Source organism: Spea bombifrons, chromosome 2 (assembly GCF_027358695.1).
Source record: "Spea bombifrons isolate aSpeBom1 chromosome 2, aSpeBom1.2.pri, whole genome shotgun sequence".
NCBI classification, from domain to species: Eukaryota; Metazoa; Chordata; class Amphibia; order Anura; family Pelobatidae; genus Spea; species Spea bombifrons.
Genome location: NC_071088.1, coordinates 121,640,665 through 121,660,358, shown reverse-complemented (window position 1 = coordinate 121,660,358; position 19,694 = coordinate 121,640,665). Strand labels below are relative to the sequence as shown.

Sequence of the window (19,694 nt, the reverse complement as noted above, 5' to 3'; positions counted from 1 at the left end):
TGTGGATACATCAATTGAGAAATTACAGCTAAACGTGAGCACCGGCCACTGTCACAAAGGGGTTAATTATTATGCCTTCTTCGGACCCTGTTTTGTATGCCTCTTTTATGTTTTTGCAAATAGTTTTTACGTTTTTACTGTTGACTACCGAAACTTCACATTATAGCAGGATTTTCAGGTACTAACCTCCCGTGCGATGCAGCCACCAATTTGTATTCTGTCCGTTCATATTTGTGGCTATAGCAACACTTAAACCTTTAAGGGCTATTTTACACTACAGGTCCAGAGTCATTTTCATGTGTTTACTATGCCTTTTTTCAACCATAATTTCCCTGTTTCTCATTTAGTGTACCCACACAAATTCCAAATTGATTTTTTTTTTCAGGACAAGTAGATCTTTCTTTTGAAACTATGTATGCATAAGACATAACATGTAATGAATACAATTTTAAAAAGGGGGCTTTAAAAAAGACAAAAAATTATATTCACAGTATTACAGGTATATATACATCCATATACATACATATAAATCCAGAAATATACTTGATAAATTCTATTTGGACACCACTTTATATTCCTACATGAAGTTTTTATTTTTAACCCCTGCCTAAGGACCCTAACCTAACAAATTCCCCACCAACTAATCACCTACCACACTGACTAAAAACAATTAACCCCTTAAGGACAATGGGCGGTCCCTAAACCCATTGAAAACAATGCATTTTGAGCCCTTTGTCATTAAGGGGTTAAATATAACATTTTAACTCCTTAGGGTAACTTTTTTTTTGGGGGGGTTATAATAAACCTGAGGCATGAGACCTACGGAAACACTGTTTTCTTACTGTTGCCTGTCTGTCTCCAGATCACGATCACAGTTATAACAAGAGAGGCAGTGATCAGAGACAAGCATTGCCTTTGTCATGTGACAGTGACCATGCATGTGATTGGCTCCCATACTGGGAAATGCAGGGTATTTGCTGTAGATTGACCGCTGGGGTCACAAAGCAATCAGCAACAGCATTACCTCCGCGATCATGGGAATGATTTTAACATATGATGTACCATGTACGTCACGGGTCCTGTGGAACCATTTTTTTTCTTTGATATACCTGGTACAGTTTTGGTTCCAAAGGGGTTAAGGTTGACTAGGAATCCATTTTTTTCATGTCTTTTATTCATGTATTAAAGGAGAGGCTAGATGTACATCCCATGTACACCCCTGGGATAGTCGTTTTTCAAAGATCAATGTTTTTGCCTGCTATCCCAGCAGTTAAGTGTGGGAGAGTAACAAATGTTACTTAAACTACGTTGCTCGCTAGTAATGAATATTGGCAAAGGATACAGTAATGTAGAGCTGGGGTTTTTTTTTTTTGTCTTTTCCCAACCCTTATTCTTTTTTTGTCTCCTTAAGGTCCTGGCAAGCTCAGTGCATTAACAATAGTTACTTTCCCCTCTGGAGCTCAGATAGTTACATTGGCTTTTCCATTATGGCTGACAGTATACAGTGGAAAACTGGTTTAACCTCTTTATTTTTTTCTTTTTCAGTGCTATTGTTGGCACGAGTGCATCCACCTTACTGACCACAATTGAAGAAATGCACTTATTAAGCAAAAAAATATTCTTTAATAGCCTGAGCCTGCATGCGAGTAGACTGATGGACAAGGTATGTACTGTCTGTAATTAGATACTGTCTGGATGCTTGTCTGAGCAACCTTATCGACCCGAATTTGCACTGGTCAGCAGCCTTCCTTCCCTGCATGTTTGTTCAGCGGTAGTAAGTAAACATTCGTTAGGAAGCCAGAGTTGACCAGACAAAAGGATGGAGGTTGTGACCACGGCCAGCAATATACTTTACAGTTCAATCTGATTTATGTGATAAGACGTCTCATTTACTTGAGGGGAGCAGAAATGTTAGAGATGGAAAGGTCCACATAGCGAGTTCCTTTCACATGGGGCTTTCTTTTGGCCTCAAAACTCTCCCTTCTCTTTCCTCCCCTGGTGTCCCTCTTTTCACCGAGCTCTGAAGGTTGTATCGCAGTGTACCACATCCCTAAAGCTTATAGTAATGTGCATAGAAAAGGCTGAAAGCTTGTTTTACGTTTAACTATGTAAATCAAATATTTACTCATTTAAATGCCTTATCAAATAACGTAAATGTGTGTATCACGCGGCGGTAAATCCATAAATTATCGTAAAAAGGCCTTCCTCCTAGTCCTGCCTCTAAGAAACGTCCAAAATCATAGCACCCTAAGTGTTGGGATGTATGTGACATTAGACATTATAGGGACTGTATGTTTCATATGTTTGAAACACTTGTTTCCCCCCTAATCTGGGCACGCCGGTGGTGTTATGCCCCTAATTGCGGCATGCCTGTGGTGTTATCTCCCTGATCCGTACAACAACAGCCGCTGCCACTGGCCTCTTTTTGTCATATGGCCGTTAAGTGTCCCCAGAAAAAATTATGAATGGGGCAAATTTTACATTTTTGTAATTATTTCTGGGAGCTGTTTTGGTATTCAGCAGTACCCCGAATATTGTTTACCAGTTTACTTGATAATGCGATTTGTTTATGTATCTCCTCACATTGAAAGTATCAGAAGCTAAATTATAAGCAGCATGAGTTTATTTTATCATAGCAAGCAAACACTTAATTTTATCCTGTTTTAGCTGCTTTTTTGTGGCTCCAAACACATAACCTTCGTTCAGTAAGTTGTGCGTGCTTGTTATTTGGTTAATGCATGGCACAAAATGAGCTCTTAGCTGGATTATTAGTATTGATTGTGCTTCGAACAAGCTGTTCTTAGTTCCAGTCTGTGCCGTGTTCAGAGATATTTTGGCTTTAATTTAAACCTGAAGTGTGATGTTGTTTTCACTTTGAATCTGCACGGCACTCATGTCAGGGAAAGCTTATAGTTTAGATTTTTGCTTTGCTCATCCTTCTGCCGTTCTCAATAATGAGCTAAAAGACCAGAGTCCGATAAATTGGGAATGACGAAGATCTATTCTGAGTCTGTGGGTCACTGATGATCCTGCGCGCCAGTAGAATGGAGCGTTTCTGTAAATGATTTAGTACAACTACATCAAAGCTATAACGGAGCAGGAATCAAGATGTGGGGGGGTTTTATGTAAGGCCACATGGGATACCCAGAATGTGTTTTTTCAGTTGAGCTTTTTGTATAAAAACAAAATTTAGTGTACTTCTCTCACTCGCTTGCTTTCTCTGTCTCCCCCTCACTCACTTGCTCTCTCTCTCTCCCCCTCACTCACTTGCTCTCTCTCTCTCCCCCTCACTCACTTGCTCTCTCTCTCGCTTTCTCTCTCTCCCCCCTCCCTCATTCTCTTTCTTTCTCTCTCACTCTCTCTCTCACTTTCTCTCTCCCTCACTCGCTTGCTTTCTCTCTCCCTCCCTCCCTCGCTTGCGTTCTCTCTCTCTCCCTCACTTACTCGCTCGCTTGCTTTCTCTCTCGCTCGCTCGCTTGCTTTCTCTTTCTCTCCCTCACTCGCTCGCTTGCTTTCTCTCTCTCCCTCACTTGGTTGCTTTCTCTCTCTCTCTCTCTCACTATCCTTGACACGTAATAATCAATACGCATAGGCAATACCTGCTACACAGTAACCCTACCCTATACACATGCATCCCAAGCTTTTCACAGTGACACAATGCATACTAAACAATTCACACAAGGCGATACATACGTTTACTATGTAAAGTCACATTACCCCATGCACGTAGATTAATCGATACACAGTGACCCAACCCAATGCACATTCAGTTCCACTGCCCTATATACATGCAAACTACATAGATTGCTTTACCTACATTCTTTTAATTATTGATATTCCTCACCTCACTGTTCCTCTCGTTAACTTAATCACTTGGAAGCTGGCCGGGAGTTTCAGTGATGTCATCCATCAGTCAATTACCCTTTGTTACATTTTATGACTCCAATGAAATGGAGCCAAAAGTAATTAACTGCTGGATGAGAACCAAAAAAAATCTGCGCCAGCTTCCACATGATAATGTGAGGTGAGGCACCAAAACAGACCCAAATAATAATGATCTTAATTTTTTTTTAAAGATTTTAAAAATCTTGCTTATATGTATAGGTTTTAAAAGTGGTAGACTAATCTCTTACATTTTATATAGGTGGAGCTGCCTCCTGCAGATCTCGGACCAAGTTCTGCACTGAATCAAACGCTCGCCTTGTTACGAGAAGTTCTGGTTTCTCATGACTCCTCTGTTGTTCCACTTGATGCGCGTCAAGCTGACTTTGTTCAGGTAGCACAACTAACAATGTGTTACTTTCCTTGTAGATGTGTTATTAACCTTTAATCATATTATCAAAGTAGTCCTGCGTGCTGTCTATCTTGAAATGGTGGAATCAATCTTTTCCTGTGAATCAGTGTACGTTATTGATTTTGATTACACTTGCTGCTCGTAGTACATGTGGAATGTAGCAGTATGGACAGAAACAAGACATCCATATAAAATACAACGTAAAATACAAACATCACGAGTCTACAATTCTACCTGTAACTCAGACTAAAATGTCTTGTGTAAAAAAAAAATTAATTTCAGCTTTATACTATAATGTTATTTTAATGTAAGTGGGAGCTGAATATTTTGAAACCCCAAGTTTTATAAAAATATTAAAATGCAGTTAAGTGTTAGATCTGTTATTACCCTTGAAGGTCATTAGATTTTAATATATGAACAATATATATGTGTGTGTGTGTGTATGTATGTGTATATATATATATATATATATATATATATATATATATATATATATATATAATGTGTGTGTGGTGTGTTGTGAAATATTTATAAAAAAGCACACATGCAATCAAAAACAAACAAAAAACCCTGCTTGCTCGCTTGTCACCCGCAGCTTTCCATCAGAGTTGGTAATGACGTCCACATTTTATTTATTACAAGTATCGTATTAAAACACGTTTTTAAGAATCCTTTTTTCCTGTTATTCTTCAATGGTCTTCATTAGCTCTTCCTTAAAGAGTGAGATCACATGACTGCGTACAAGCCTCGAGCTTGGGTTCAGGACCAAGTGTTGGGTCACAAGATGCCCTTCACTGGGTCATGCCAAAGCTCTCAATCTGCCCTCGCTGTTGTAACTCTAATTTTTGAGGTGATGCAATGCAAATGATCATATTCTCTGATTGATTACTGTCCTCCAAATGTGTATTAAGCAATGTCATATTACTGGGCATCTTGGCTGGACTTGGTCCTGTGGGCTAGAACTTGTCCTGCCGTTATTGTAAACACACAAACAAGGTCGTGAGTGTATCTGATATCACTGCACCGGTTCACCGGAAACACTTGAAGTACACTGACCTACTGCTTTGTAGATGAAGTCAAAAGGCACAAGACAAAATATAACTAATACAACATGCTAAACTGCGTTACAGTATAAAGCTGAAATTCATTTTTTTATGTAATACATTTTAATCTGAGTTGCAGGTAGAATTGTGATCGTTGTGATTTTTGTATTTTACATTTCCATTGTGTGCAAGTTTCTATCGGAAAACATTTCTTTTTTCCCGGTCATAGTTAATGACAAACATGGCAAGGAAGGCATGAATGGTAACTTTGTATCGTGTGCTTGATGTTTGCTCTCTTAGGTTCTCTCTTGTGTGCTGGATCCGTTGCTGCAGATGTGCACTGTGTCTGCCAGTAATTTAGGCACAGCTGACATGGCCACATATATGGTGAATTCCCTCTACATGATGAAGACAACGCTGGCTCTGTTTGAGTTTACTGACAAGCGGCTGGAGATACTGCAGTTCCAGGCAAGTCAATAAATCAGTTGGCTCAGTTCCGCGCTCAACACTGAGATACAATGTCATAATTCAGTTTTTTGTCTTAAAACGATGCACATGCACGGAGATATCACAGTTAAGACCACTGTAGTATTTCCCCAAGCATCCTGTTTGGCCACAACCCTCCATGGAGACTGATCTCCCGATTGGGATGCTTTTAGGGCTGCAACAACTAATCGATAAAATCGATAATAATCGATAATGAAATTCGTTGGCAATGAATTGCATTATCGATTAGTTGAATCGATTATTATCGATTATAAAATGAGGGTTTTTTCAGAGCAAACGCTCTGAAAAATCCCCCTCATTATATAATCCGTTTAGTCTGACTCACCGTCTCACAGCAGCAGCTCCTACTTACTCCCCCTCCCTGTAATCACTGTGACAACTGGCCCCGCCCCTTCCTTCTCCAGGCCAGAACCACATGGCTGTGACACTCATCTAACTGTAAGTATATGTGTATATATATATATATATATATAATGTGTATATGTGTGTGTATATATATATAATGTGTATATATGTATGTAATATATATATATATATATATATTTGGGCTACTGAAAGTTAGGGGAGGTGGGGGTTAATTTAGGGGCAGTTATGGTTAGTGGGGTGTTTAGGGTTAATTTAGGGGCAGTTATGGTTAATTGGGTGTTTAGGGTTAATTTAGGGGCAGTTATGTTAATAGGGTGTTTAGGGTTAATTTAGGAGCAGCTGTGGTTAATGGGGTGTGGGGTTAATTTGAGGCAGTTGTGGTTAATGGTGTGTTTAGGGTTAATTTAGGGGATGCTGTGGTTGATGGGGTCTTTAGGGTTAATTTAGGGGATGCTGTGGTTAAGGGGGTGTTAAGGGTTAATTTAGGGGCAGTTATGGTTAATGGGGAGTTTAGGGTTAATTTAGGGGAATCTAAATCCTGGGGGCAGTGAAGTGACATATCTGGGGGTATAAGGCATATACAGTATATAAGGCATATGTGGGGAGGGCAGTGTGGCATGTCTGGGGAGGACGGAGTGGTGTATCAGGGTGTATAAGGCATATCTGGGGGTAGAGAAGTGGCATGTCTGGGAGGCAGGGTGGCATGTCTGGGGAGGATGGAGTGGGGTATCAGGGGATATAAGTCGTATCAGGCACAGTGGCAGATGTGGGAGGCAGCGTGGAGTGGCAGATGTGGGAGGCATTGTGGAGTGGCAGATGTGGGAGGCAGCATGGCGTGGCATATGTGGGGAGGGCAGGGTGGCATGTCTGGGGAGGATGGAGTGGTGTTTCAGGGGGTATAAGGCGTATCAGGCACAGTGGCATGTGGGGGGCAGCGTGGCGTGGCAGATGTGGGAGGCAGCGTGGAGTGGCATATGTGGGAGGCAGCGTGGAGTGGCATATGTGGGAGGCAGCGTGGAGTGGCATGTGGGGGGTGGAGTGGCAGATGTGGGAGGCAGCGTGGCGTGGCATATGTGGGAGGCAGCGTGGAGTGGCATATGTGGGAGGCAGCGTGGAGTGGCAGATGTGGGAGGCAGCGTGGAGTGGCATATGTGGGAGGCAGCGTGGAGTGGCATATGTGGGAGGCAGCGTGGTGTGGTATATGTGGGAGGCAGCGTGGTGTGGTATATGTGGGAGGCAGCGTGGAGTGCTGTGGTAGGCAGCGTGGCATATGTGGGGGGGGGGGCAGCATGGCATGTCTGGGAGGCAGCGTAGCAAGCCTGGGCTCAAATGTGCATATATTGGGGGGCTGGTTGGGAAATAAAGACAAGAAATGTATTAATCGATTAATCGAAAAAATAATCGGCCAACTAATCGATTATTAAAATAATCGTTAGTTGCAGCCCTAGATGCTTTGTCCCCAATAAAGCACACAAGGACCTAGTCCTCCCAGGCCAGAATATACTATGCCTAGAGCCTCAAACAATGTAGAGGTACCTCTTACATATAAAATTATGGCAGTATGAATAGAGTTAACCATAAAATCATTCATACTGCAGTATTTCTTGAAAGAATGTTGTGACCTATAACAACTCAATAGCCCCATAATGCAGCTGAATAAAGGCATACAAGCTCAGGTTTAAGTGTTTTTCTTCAAGTGGCCTTTAAACTAAAGATAGTATGTACCAATGTATCTATTTCTGTCCTGGAGTGAAGCAAGGACAATGTTTTATGTGGTTTCTAGTGAAAATATTACTTTTGGAACTTTCTCAAAGTTCATTCTAGGATTATCCCAGGTATCTGTACATAGGAACCTGATACCAAACTCACAAGTATTTAGTCATTGCGATTTAAAATCAGTAGACAGCTAGAGGAACTGCTATCTCCTCATCTTAGCATAATTCTTCCATTTATTAAAATCGGCTATACCCTGTATTTTTCCCAATGGTTTTTTTCACAAGAGGCTATTTTATCCCAGGAAAGCCGAGATAAGGAGGTGGAATTTCTGCCCCCTTCAGTCTCTTGCTGCCTTCTCCTCCCACCCTCTAAAGGCAACCAGAACAATTCACCTGCCACCAAAGGGCAGAAATAACCGATTGGGTAGGAATTATCCACCTGCAGATCCTGAGAACATGAAGTTAGCTACAGAACATGCACCCCATGGGGTAAATAATGCATAGCAAGAGTAGGGGTTTATCATTAGGGGAACTCTATGAAATGAGAGGCTGGTGTTCTTGAAATGATATTCCACCTTCGGTCACTTGTATGTTTGGAGAATGGACAGTCTGTATAGAACGTGATGATGTATTCTGCTTTATACATTTGGTTTGGGACTGGACAAATTGTAAGTTTGTCTTGATAACTGAATCTAGCTTGTCATGCCTGATCGTTTGTGTCACTAGCACCGATGTATTGATTCATCATTCCATAAAGTATGCTTGATGCTGTTACTAGCATTTGCTTAGGTTTCCTTATTGCTGTAATTCACAGATTGAAGCACATATGGATACTCTTATCAACGAACAGGCCTCTTTTGTGTTAACAAGGGCAGGACTGAGTCAGATATACAGCTGTGTACAGTACCACAGACCTGAGCAGGTACATTTCTTCCTATAAATCATTTACACTAGACTTGTACTTTACGATTCGTAGTGATTTCAGTTTTAATGACATTTGCCAGTTTTGTCAATTCATACAAATCTCCGGAAACGAGTAGGGAACCCCAATGAAACCAACGAAAACAAAGCAAAGAGCTCTGAATTTTTTTTTTGAATTTTGTTCTCTCGCGCTCTCTCACATTTTTACCCACTATGAGAAAGTGAATAAAAGTTAGTGACAATGAATTTCATTTCCGAATGTTAAGTGCCCTTCGATTTTCGTCCAAACCTAAAGTACAGGAAACTAAATTTGTTGCCCATATTGTTTGGTTTTGGTCGATTTGCAGAAGTATAATTTACACCGTGTTCTTTCGCTACAAGAAATTGTTCTCAGCTTGTTAGATTAACTTTGGTTTGCTTATTAATTGGGGCAAAGTAAAACAATAAAATTATTTGACTTTTAGACAAACTTTAACCCCATAAGGGAGAAGTTACTTTTACAGGATTTTACAAAAAATCCAGTTTGGTTTTGAAGGAACCCTCCTGTGGTCATTTAAATCTGTTACAATGCCACAAGCACCCAACCCAAACCGTTACCATATTTCAATCTGGTCTCTCTCTTATTGCTAATGCCAAAGTATACATTTTAGATTGAAGAAGGCATTAAAGGGTAAGGTAGTAAAATGTGATGTATTATTGAGAAACTGACAAATTGCACTATATTAATTTTTTTTCTATCCTATGTAGGGGCCATTAACAAACTTACCAAGCATGGACTCTGTATCACTGAAGGCGGCAATGGTAAACAATTTGCACTTTTCTTCCTTATTATTTTGTTGTTTAACCACACAACTTGTGCTATAACATAACTAGCAAAGTGTGATTGTCAGGAGATATTTTTTGTTACTGTGATGTGCCAATTTAAAACCACCAGGAAGTAAATCTATTTCACAAGAGGTGGGCATCAAATTCCTCTCCATCTCTTAATGGACAGAAGTAAAATCATTGGTATGATAGATATGGGCCTTTTGTGACATAACTATTTTGCTAGTACATGGCTTATATTGATCCCGGCCTAAATGCCTTTGATTAAAGACATGTCCAGTAATTTGTCATCTCTTATGTCATCATTAGGTGCAGTTTGATCGTTACCTTTCAGCTCCTGACAACCTGCTCATGCCACAGCTTAACTTCTTCCTGAGCGCCACAGTAAAGTAAGTGCTTTCAATAAATCACTTCAACAGAAAAGGACAACGATCCATAGCACTCTTTCAAGGTTGCGATAGCATTACATAAGTTATGGTGGGTAAAGATGATGGAAAACCCTTCCACTAAAATTAAGGGAAGCATTATTAACCCCTTCAATCCCAGGGGTTTTTGGTACCTCAAAGCCCAGAGCAATTTTGCCATTTTTGGGGTATGTCGGTTTAGCGATGATTCTCTTTTCCTGTAAATAGTGTACCCATGTAAACTATATATATTGTTTTTTCAAGGAGAGATAGAGCTTTCGTTTGATACCATAGTTGGATGATTAGCTGAAAATTTAGAATGAGAAATTTAGTAAAAACTAGCGAAGATTAGAAAAATAAACTAATTTTTTTTTACATTTTCCCTCTGAATCCTCACAAAATTAGGTAAAGTGATGGAAAATCCCCTCCAAGTTTATTAATTCAGGTGTCCTGATTTCAGAAATACCTAATTTATATAGATTTTCCAGACTTTCCCAGCACCAGGGAGCATACTATTAGGTGTACAATTTAGTATAATTTTTATGCCTATGGCTTAACGGGTTTGGGGGTTGTGAACGGGGCCAGGAGGGTTATACTGGCTAGATGTTATGCTAGGGCAATGGGAAGTAAGAATTTTTTTATTATCTTTTTTTATACATTTATTTTTTATTTTAATTTTTTTACATTTTTTTTTGTATTTTTTATATATATTTTTTTTTTTACACAGTAACGGTTAGAGGTCCTCCTAGGGACCTCCTGAACATGCCAGTGATGTCACAATGACATCACAGCTCACATTATAATTTTTTTAGTATTATTTATATCATTATTTTAATGATTTATTTAATATTATTTTTTAAATGGTTTAACTTTTTTTCAGCTTTTCCGTTTCAGGACGGGAGGGGGAGTGAGAGACATGGTTTCTCACTCCCCTCCCCGCGATCCCCCTGCACCGATCACACTGTGATCTCTATGTATAAAGTGGACATGGAGGCAAAAGGTGATAATTGTTGACATTATTTGCATGCACCTACCAAGAATCCCTTGTGGTTGTGGCAGCACCATGAGATCTCTGAGGGAGAAAACAAGACTTCTGGCTTGTCTGGTGTCTGTAGATCAGCATTTAATAATACTTCTACTACCCCCTAAATTTTAGTGGAAGGTTGCTATAGATACTACTACTCTCCTCTGTAGCACCCTATGCAGCTTATGTTACTGGCGCTCCTTCTCAAACATGCCTGCTAACATACTAGTCAGCCAAGAGCAACACCACAGCCAGTCGCACAGTAAGGCCAGCCATGTTCATTGCTCAATTCCTGTGTTGCGATATCAGAAACAAGGGTGAAAATTGAGGGATGTGTATACCTAGCTGTTTGGTAATCAAGGGTTTTAATAAAGAGCAAAACAGCCTTTCAAATTAGAATATGTTCAATTCATAAATATATACCATAGTCACAAATAAAAAATAAAACCTAATGCAATAATATGCACAGAGCAGCCTGTATATATACAGTACCTCTTGAATACACATAAACCTGAAAAATAATGTAAGACATTACATTGAGGATGGCTGTGGGCTTCCCAGGTTATATAGCTTAATTGCAACCGTAGACACATACCAACCCTCTTCGAGAACGCGTGCGCGTGGCCACCTACGGCATAAAGGCACATAGGAGAACCTGCACTGAATCTGATATGGCCAATCAATTGTACCCTGTGTGCCACCATACTGAGCGGACTACTTAGGGCAATATTAAAGAAGATTGTCACTCCATAAGAGTGTCCGGCTGGTAAACCATACTGTTTACAGCAGTCAGCGATGAGGCTTTAGTATATTGGTTCTGGGAGCATCCGTGTAGAAACCGCAGCAGTTACCTCTTTGGCAATGACCTTTGAAACAAATACTGCACTTAACAAACTCCCAGGCTGCTTAATGGATTGAGCGCTCCAGTAGTGCTTTGTGTGCATTGCCTGTGATTTTAGCGTGAGATAAAGACATATATGTTTAAAAGCATTGTTGAGTAGACGAGTGGCCGTGTTTAAAAGCATTGTTGAGTAGATGAGTGCTCAGGATTAGGACCGGGTAATTTAATTTCTCCTCCTGGTAAGTGAAGAGGAAGCATTTGAATTCAAAAAGACACGTGACTACTGGGTTAATTGTAAATTGGCTATCCTCTGAGATTGAATTACATGTTTGATCAGACCAATATTCTATACAAAATCAGAGGGGCAAACAAGTATAGGCTTTTAACCTCCGTTGCATAGTCTTGCATGTAGTTAACTATTACTCTTTTTTTTTTTAAAGGTTCAAGTTTAAAAAGAAATAACTCAATAGACCAGACATAGCAAATGTAAGCAGTCATTGTCAGCTTTTCACAGAAGCCATGACAGAGAAATTGACAGCCCTTCTAATCTGCCCATTTATCACGGTTGTAAAAACCTCAAATCTTATTCTGTCCTTGGTCTCATCGTGGATTTAAGACACCCATATGCCTATACTATCCATATTTACACTCCCTCACGGTGTTAACCTCTACCACCTCTGCTGGAAGGTTCTTCCGCTTGTCTACCACCCTGTCAGTGAAGTGAAACCTCAACATTACATTTGTCTTTTGTTAGGCTATGTCCTAACATTTCCCGTCTTTATTAAATAAACCTTTCTGTGCTTTGTTCAGTCTCTATCATATCCCTGCTCTCTTCTCTCTTACAAGGACTTATCAACCCATCATCATTAATAATATTTTATTCTTTTGCAATAGTTGTTCCATTTAGATATTTGGTTTAAAAGTAAGGCAATATCTTACCTTTAGGAAGCTGAGATCTGTTGTAAATGGGGCGGAACTTGCGTATTGCGTAAATTGTTGGCACTATATTAATGAAATATAATATTTAGTTAATGCTAAATGCTGTGACAGCGAGAATTCCCCTTAACTTGAAAGTTTTCCCATTTATAAAGGTAGGAACGATGAGAAAAAAATATTACAAGGTCTATTTTTAAATGGTTGTGTAATTCGGATAAATCACATTTTAAGAGTCTTTTATTACTGTTCCTATATATATATATTTTTAATCTCAACACTGGCTTCCTTTTCTGGATTTTCTAAAATTGAAATGCTTTATGCACATATGTAACCCACAAACAGCTCTCATTAACGTGCTTCTATTTAAACTATTTAATAGGGCTTTTAAGAAGCATTAGCCTCTTCTGTAACGATGCCTCTAATGTCCTTCTCCCATTGAACGTTAGCTCTCTAGACGAGTGGAATTTTGTGGCATTTTAATGTGGGCGATGTAGGGGTAGGATCAAACATAAACAGGGAAAATAACATTCATTGTGTATTTATAGTTTTCTAAGATATAGAAAAAACAGCATATTTAAATAGCATACAAAGGATGTACTCTCCTTGAAGGTATAGCATTTATACCGATTTAGAAGCAAACCTATGCATATAAATAGTTATTTATATATATATATATATATATATATATATATTTTTTTTTTTTTAATTATTATTTATTTATTTATTTTTTGTAGTAAGAAATAGCTTGGGACAGTGTTTAAAAATACCTTCATTGTCCTGGTGGAAAGCCTAGGTTATGAACAGTCTTAGAAACAGGGCCGGCCCTATAATGGAGCAGACTGGGGGCACTTTGCCGCCCCAAGCCCTTTTTTTTTGTTTGTTTTTTTGAAGCGGAGGAGAGAGAGAGGGGCACCGAGTGGTTTTCGCTTACCCGCTCGGCGCCCCTCTCTCTCTCTCCTCTGCGGCAAGTCTCCCTGTTCGGTCCCGGTGCCGGCTTGTAATGCAGAGCGCCGGAAGTGACGTCAATTTCCGGCGCTCAGCATTACAAGCCGGCACCGTGGCAGAGCAGGGAGACTCGCCGCAGGACTGTTTAAAGGTAAGTACCGGGGGGGATCGTAGATTATGGCGTCGGCGAAGTTTAAAATGACGCCCCCCCCCCGGTGTCGGCGGGGGGGGGGGCGGCGTTTTAAACTTCGCCCCAGGCGGCGTTAAGTCTTCGGCCGGCCCTGCTTAGAAACATGTAAATCTTTCCACAATCCATATATAAGCATTTTCACTAGTGCAATCTAGATGCATTGTGAATATATGCAAACGTTCAACTTATCGAGGGCAAAATATTTATTTCCTTTCCATAACCACAAATACACTATTTAAGAAAGGGGGCACCCGTATAGTTTCTACAATATTGGGTGTGACATGATGTAACTTTTTATTTGGATTTATTTGGATCCTATAGAACTAATGATATTATTACAAGTTGCATTAACCATAAAAGTCCATATTCTAATTGTATCTCAAATATAAATGAAGTTAGGAGAATTTGACTTTAAATGGAAAATAAATGCCAGTGTAAATATCTAAAGAGGCTTTTATGGAGGGAATATAAATGTAGTAAAAAACAATATTATTAGAATCGGCTAAAAGTAGAATTAAATGCATTCATATGTAAAGGATATCATTTGAAAATACTACTTTGACAGTCAGTGCATTGTATATATAAATAAATATTATGCAAATGTATACGTCCGTACAGATTGCTCGTTGCTGAAAAGTTAAACACACAAAGGCTATGCCGCCGCTCACAAGGTCCCTTTGGCATGAGCCTTATGCTAAACCCTCTCATCTTTGGAACCGAGCCGCCAACATGCATTCAGTAGTCTGAGTTTTATACTGATCTTGTATTGTAAAGATTTATGCTTTTTTATTTAAAAATTATTTAATTTCAGTTTTTGCCATGATGTGCCAGCTTTGTTATGGTTCGTATTAAAAAAATATGTTTTGTGATTGAAGGTCACGCTCTACAATGCAGGGAAAATTTGTTGAAAGTTGAATGATGTCGCCATAAAAGGGATGCTCCTCGAAGGCTGTGATCACTTTAAATATTCCACATACACAAACTACTTTGGCTTAAAAACACGGATACCGATTTTTCCTCAAATTCTAAAACATTGCAGCAAATAATGTGCCTATTTTAATTATAAAAAATTATATGAACAAATAAAAAAAAAAAGCTATCCTGTGAACTCTTCAGGTTTGGAACTGCATCATTTAATCTGTTTAGATTACCGCAAGATCCAAATATTAGATCCTTTATTTACCTATTTACCTTATATGATCGTGATAAAGACATATTTGATGAGTTCATGTCCGTGGCATGTATTTGAATGTTTAAATTGTTATTTTTATTTACGTGGTACTGTTAATATATATTTATTTGTGTCAGACATTGGTTTCTACTTTTGAATTGACGCTCTTTTGTCTTCTGCAGGGAACAAATTATTAAACAATCTACAGAGCTGGTTTTTCGAGCGTATAAAGAAATCTATGAAGCCGTTATGAATCCAGCCAATGGATACAAGGAACCCACAAGCATTCTTCATAGATCTCCACAGCAAGTTCAGACACTACTGTCTTAAAAACTTTTTCCTACCCTGAACACGGTTATGTACAATAAAAAATACATTTGATTATGATTGTCAGCGCTGTGTATATGAAATTATTACTCCAGGCTTTCGGTACCCTATCTCTGACCATGGTTATTTTTTGAAGCTTCTGCGATGTTTATGAATACACAGGACTGTGAACTATTTTCACGTAAGGTACCGAAAAAGGTTCTTTACAGTAAAAAGAATAAAGATATGGAATTCACCTCCCAAAAGATGCATCCATGTATTTGATGTGTTATCAAATTCGAAAGATGCCTTTAAATATATATATGGAAATATCAGAAATTGCTTCAATGTCTTTGTTTTCTGTGGGTTTTTTTTCCTCCTTCTTTTGGAGCAACACCAAGGTTGGATTTGATGGAGTGTGTCTCTTTTTCAACCTAAATTAGTGTTACTATGGTAAATTTATTAGGGCGGCAACAACTAATCGATAATGAAAATTGTTTCCAACAAATTGAATTATCGATTAGTTGAATCGACTTTATCGATTATAAGATGAGGGTTTTTCAGAGCAAATGCTCTGAAAAATACCCCCCGTTTTATAATCCGACTTCAAATAGAGGTTGGATAATAACACTAAGATCCAGATCCCACGCAGCCCTGCAGGGGACTCGGATCCTCCTCTCTGACAGCCGATGCAGGGTGTCCTGTGCGATGCGCGCAGACAACCTACACTTCCGCCGGGGCTTCTATGATGGAGCACCAGCGTGACGTGATTTTCCGGTGCTCCACCATATAAGCCCCGGGGGAAGTATCGGCCAGCACAGCGGAGGTGGTCTGCGCGCATTGCGCAACGTTCGCATCATGGACTCCATCAAATATTTACAGATATTAAATGAACACTTGACTGCCTCTGCCAGAAATCTTAAAATGGGCCGTGGTTGGTTCTTCCAGCATGACAATGATCCAAAACATACATCGAAATCAACACAAAAATTATTTACTGACCATAAGTTCAAGGTCCTTCCATGGCCATCCCTGTCCCCTGACTAGAACTCCTTAGAAAACCTGTGGTGTGAACTGAAGAAGACAGTCCACCAGCATCAACCTCGAAATTTGAAGGATCTGGAGAGATTCTGTATGGAGGAATCGTCTCAGATCCATTGCCATGTATTCTCCAACCTCATCAGGCATTATAGGAGAAGACTCAGAGCTGTTATCTGGGCAAAGGAAGGTAGCACAGAATATTGAATAATAATAATAATAAAGGGTACCGTCAAAATTAATCTCTAAATAATATGAAAACCTTTCTGTGTACAGTGTAGACTCTAAAGTTCCAGTGGATTTAAAATGAATGTTGTGCCACTAATTCAGACTCATGGTAAATAGTACAGCCATGGAATTCGCCCAGATTGTCTCAGATCCATTGCCATGTATTCTCCAACCTCATCAGGCATTATAGGAGAAGACTCAGATCTGTTATCTTGGCAAAGGGAGGTAGCACAAAGTATTGAATAAAAGGGTAAAAGAGTACCAATACTTGTGCCACACTTAACATTTTTTGTTGTTGTTGTATTTACAATGGTTTGATATTCATGAGAGCTGAATATTTGTGGGGTTTTTTTTTTTTTTTTTTTTTTTTTTTGAAGAAAGGTTAAACAATCACAGCCTTCTTTAATATTTACCAAGGGTGCCAATATTAGTGGAGGGCATTGTAGATTGCACACAAACCCATAAATATGTAACATGTCACAGTGTATGGCACATTTCCATGATTGGTTAAAGATACAAAATATAGGTCGAAAATAAACATGTCCATTACCTTCACCATCATCATCATTCTATCTAAGGGTGGCAGGAGTTGTAGACCACAGAAGGTTCACCATTATATTTTTATGTTACAAAATAAAAAAAAATGTATTTATATTATTTAATCCCATAGGGTTTTTGTCTCCTCGTTGGTTTACACTAAATCTTCTGGTCAGTCACAAAGCCTTAGCATTTACGTTTAAAGAGACAGTCCAGTTGTTGGGGCATTTTGGGGCCTTTTAAGTGCCAGGACTTGAACACAATTTTTATGTCATTTAAGAATTATCTTTGGGAAGGGTTCAGACATTTTAGGTTTATGAAATACCTTTCTTATAAATGTTTAATAACATGTTAAATTATGTAGCTGTTAATCCTGTACAGTTTAACGAGACCTACAGTGTTGCCTTTCAGCCTAATAACATAGACTTGGTAATATATAATTTTGACTTCCAGACATAATGACGGTTTATTTTTAGTGTGAAATTTTAAGTTACTATTAATAGAATCCATAAACACAGCTCTAGAGGTTTTATCTTCCAAACATAGCTTTATGCGTGAATGATCACAAAGTCCTCTATTACATGTTTTTAGTGGGATGCTTTGTAAAGGCTGAACACATTAAATAACGTGTTGCCAAGGGCAAATAATTGTAAAATTTGATCAACATAGAATATAACTTGTTTTCAGCACAGATGAAAAGGTGACTTTTACAAAACCATGAACATAACTCATCCCTAAATAATATGAGAACCTTTCAGTGTACAGTGTAGACTCTATAGTTCCAGTGGGTTTAAAATGAATGCTGTGCCACTAATTCAGCCCCATGGTAAATAAATAGTACAGCCATGGAAAGATTACAATGGATTCGCCCAGATTGTAGCCATATAGCATGACTGAATCAATGCTTATACCTCTGCTAGGTATTCTTAACTACATTTTATAGCATATGTAGGATATATATCTACAGGGTGCTCGTTCTTTGAAGTTTTCTTATCAGCCGTCTACCTAATGTGGATATAAAGTTTGTAACACAGTGGTCACAACCTAATGTTGTATTAAATTAGCTAATAGGATTAAGTTAATAATGTTTTATTTCTATGTTTGTTTTCCGTTGGGTGTAATGTTATACATACCACTAGTCAATTTGTCACATTACCATCAAATAGTGAAATATAACAAAGGCATTTAAAATGGAAGAGCATGTAAAAAGTTATTTTGATGCAAAGTTTGAAAGGTTATCTTATTATTCAAGCAACAAGAATTTTTTTTTATATATATAGATACAAAACCCAGTTTGTATTAATGAGATTGTGTTAAATTGAAAGATTTCATCAATAGGTAAAAAGTAGTTGTGAGTTTGGACAATAAAGCAGAAAAAGTTAATACAAATCACAGGAACCAGTAATAACATCTTTTGGTCATGAACAGTTTTTATTTCTCATACATAAGAGATTAGTTTGATTTATTTCAGGTGTCAAGGATAATAGAGCCATGGCTGTGGTAGAGTACTTTGCACTGATAGTATCGCTCCCACAGAGTAATTCCCTCTATCAAGCTATTTATGAATGGTAAGTCACATCGCTTGTTCTCTTCCCACTTAATGTGGGGGTATGACTTGCACATGATCTTATCACCAGGCTTGTAGTATAAATTACGTGACCTCGTTCCTATTAGCAAGTCAAGTGTCTCCACCAACCCAGTCAGGTTATGAGTGTTAAATAGGATCAAACATGAGAAAACTGATATTTCCCAGTGTGTGTCCGAATATGCAGAAAAACAGAATGTTGCAGAATCTTGTAATACCTTTTTTATTGGACTAACAGTATTTAAAATAATAGACGAGCTTTCGGGAGTGCATATTCGTATACACTGGACTAATACGGCTACCCCAAACTCCAGTGTGTGTCAAAAGAAATACAAGTAACAGAAATGCCACCATAGAAACACGATCTAGGAATAAAATATGCATTTGCACAAATACAATACCCTTTTTGTACCTTTGATACACTGGATTTTATGGGTTACTCTCATTATCATTCTAAGGATCATAGAGGTTGTAGACATGGATGTTATGAGCATGCGCAGAATCGTTATAGCAACAATGACTTTCAACCGTTAGCCGTATAAAAGTATATTATTGTTATCCATGCACAACAAAAGGCTAAGTTTTTGTATAGTCAGCAGGCTAATGGCATCCTTGGAAATCATTGATTGGGATGAAATGGGAAAAAGAGTAAATGGAATATAATATGGCATCCAAAGCATATAAATCAAAGGGAACAGTGGCAACATATATGAAATACAAAGACACCGACAAACTATTGGGACAGGGCAATTATGGTAGCTTAAATTGAAAAAGAGAACTGGACAGCAATGACCCCCCCCAACATGTTGAATATAAAA

At 38.7% G+C, this 19,694-nt stretch overlaps 1 protein-coding gene across 1 annotated transcript in view; it reads left to right on the top strand.

Moving 5' to 3' along the window:
* Nucleotides 1-15,754, top strand: part of COG6 (component of oligomeric golgi complex 6) — a 56,156-nt gene extending 40,402 nt beyond the window's left edge. Inside the window, exons 13-19 of the mRNA XM_053456330.1 lie at nucleotides 1,546-1,663; nucleotides 4,145-4,276; nucleotides 5,638-5,805; nucleotides 8,740-8,847; nucleotides 9,594-9,647; nucleotides 9,981-10,060; nucleotides 15,365-15,754. Of these exons, the coding sequence (XP_053312305.1) occupies nucleotides 1,546-1,663; nucleotides 4,145-4,276; nucleotides 5,638-5,805; nucleotides 8,740-8,847; nucleotides 9,594-9,647; nucleotides 9,981-10,060; nucleotides 15,365-15,512 (808 nt within the window). The 3' untranslated portion in view covers nucleotides 15,513-15,754. The remainder of the gene's footprint in view (nucleotides 1-1,545; nucleotides 1,664-4,144; nucleotides 4,277-5,637; nucleotides 5,806-8,739; nucleotides 8,848-9,593; nucleotides 9,648-9,980; nucleotides 10,061-15,364) is intronic.
* Nucleotides 15,755-19,694: the final 3,940 nt, after the last annotated feature.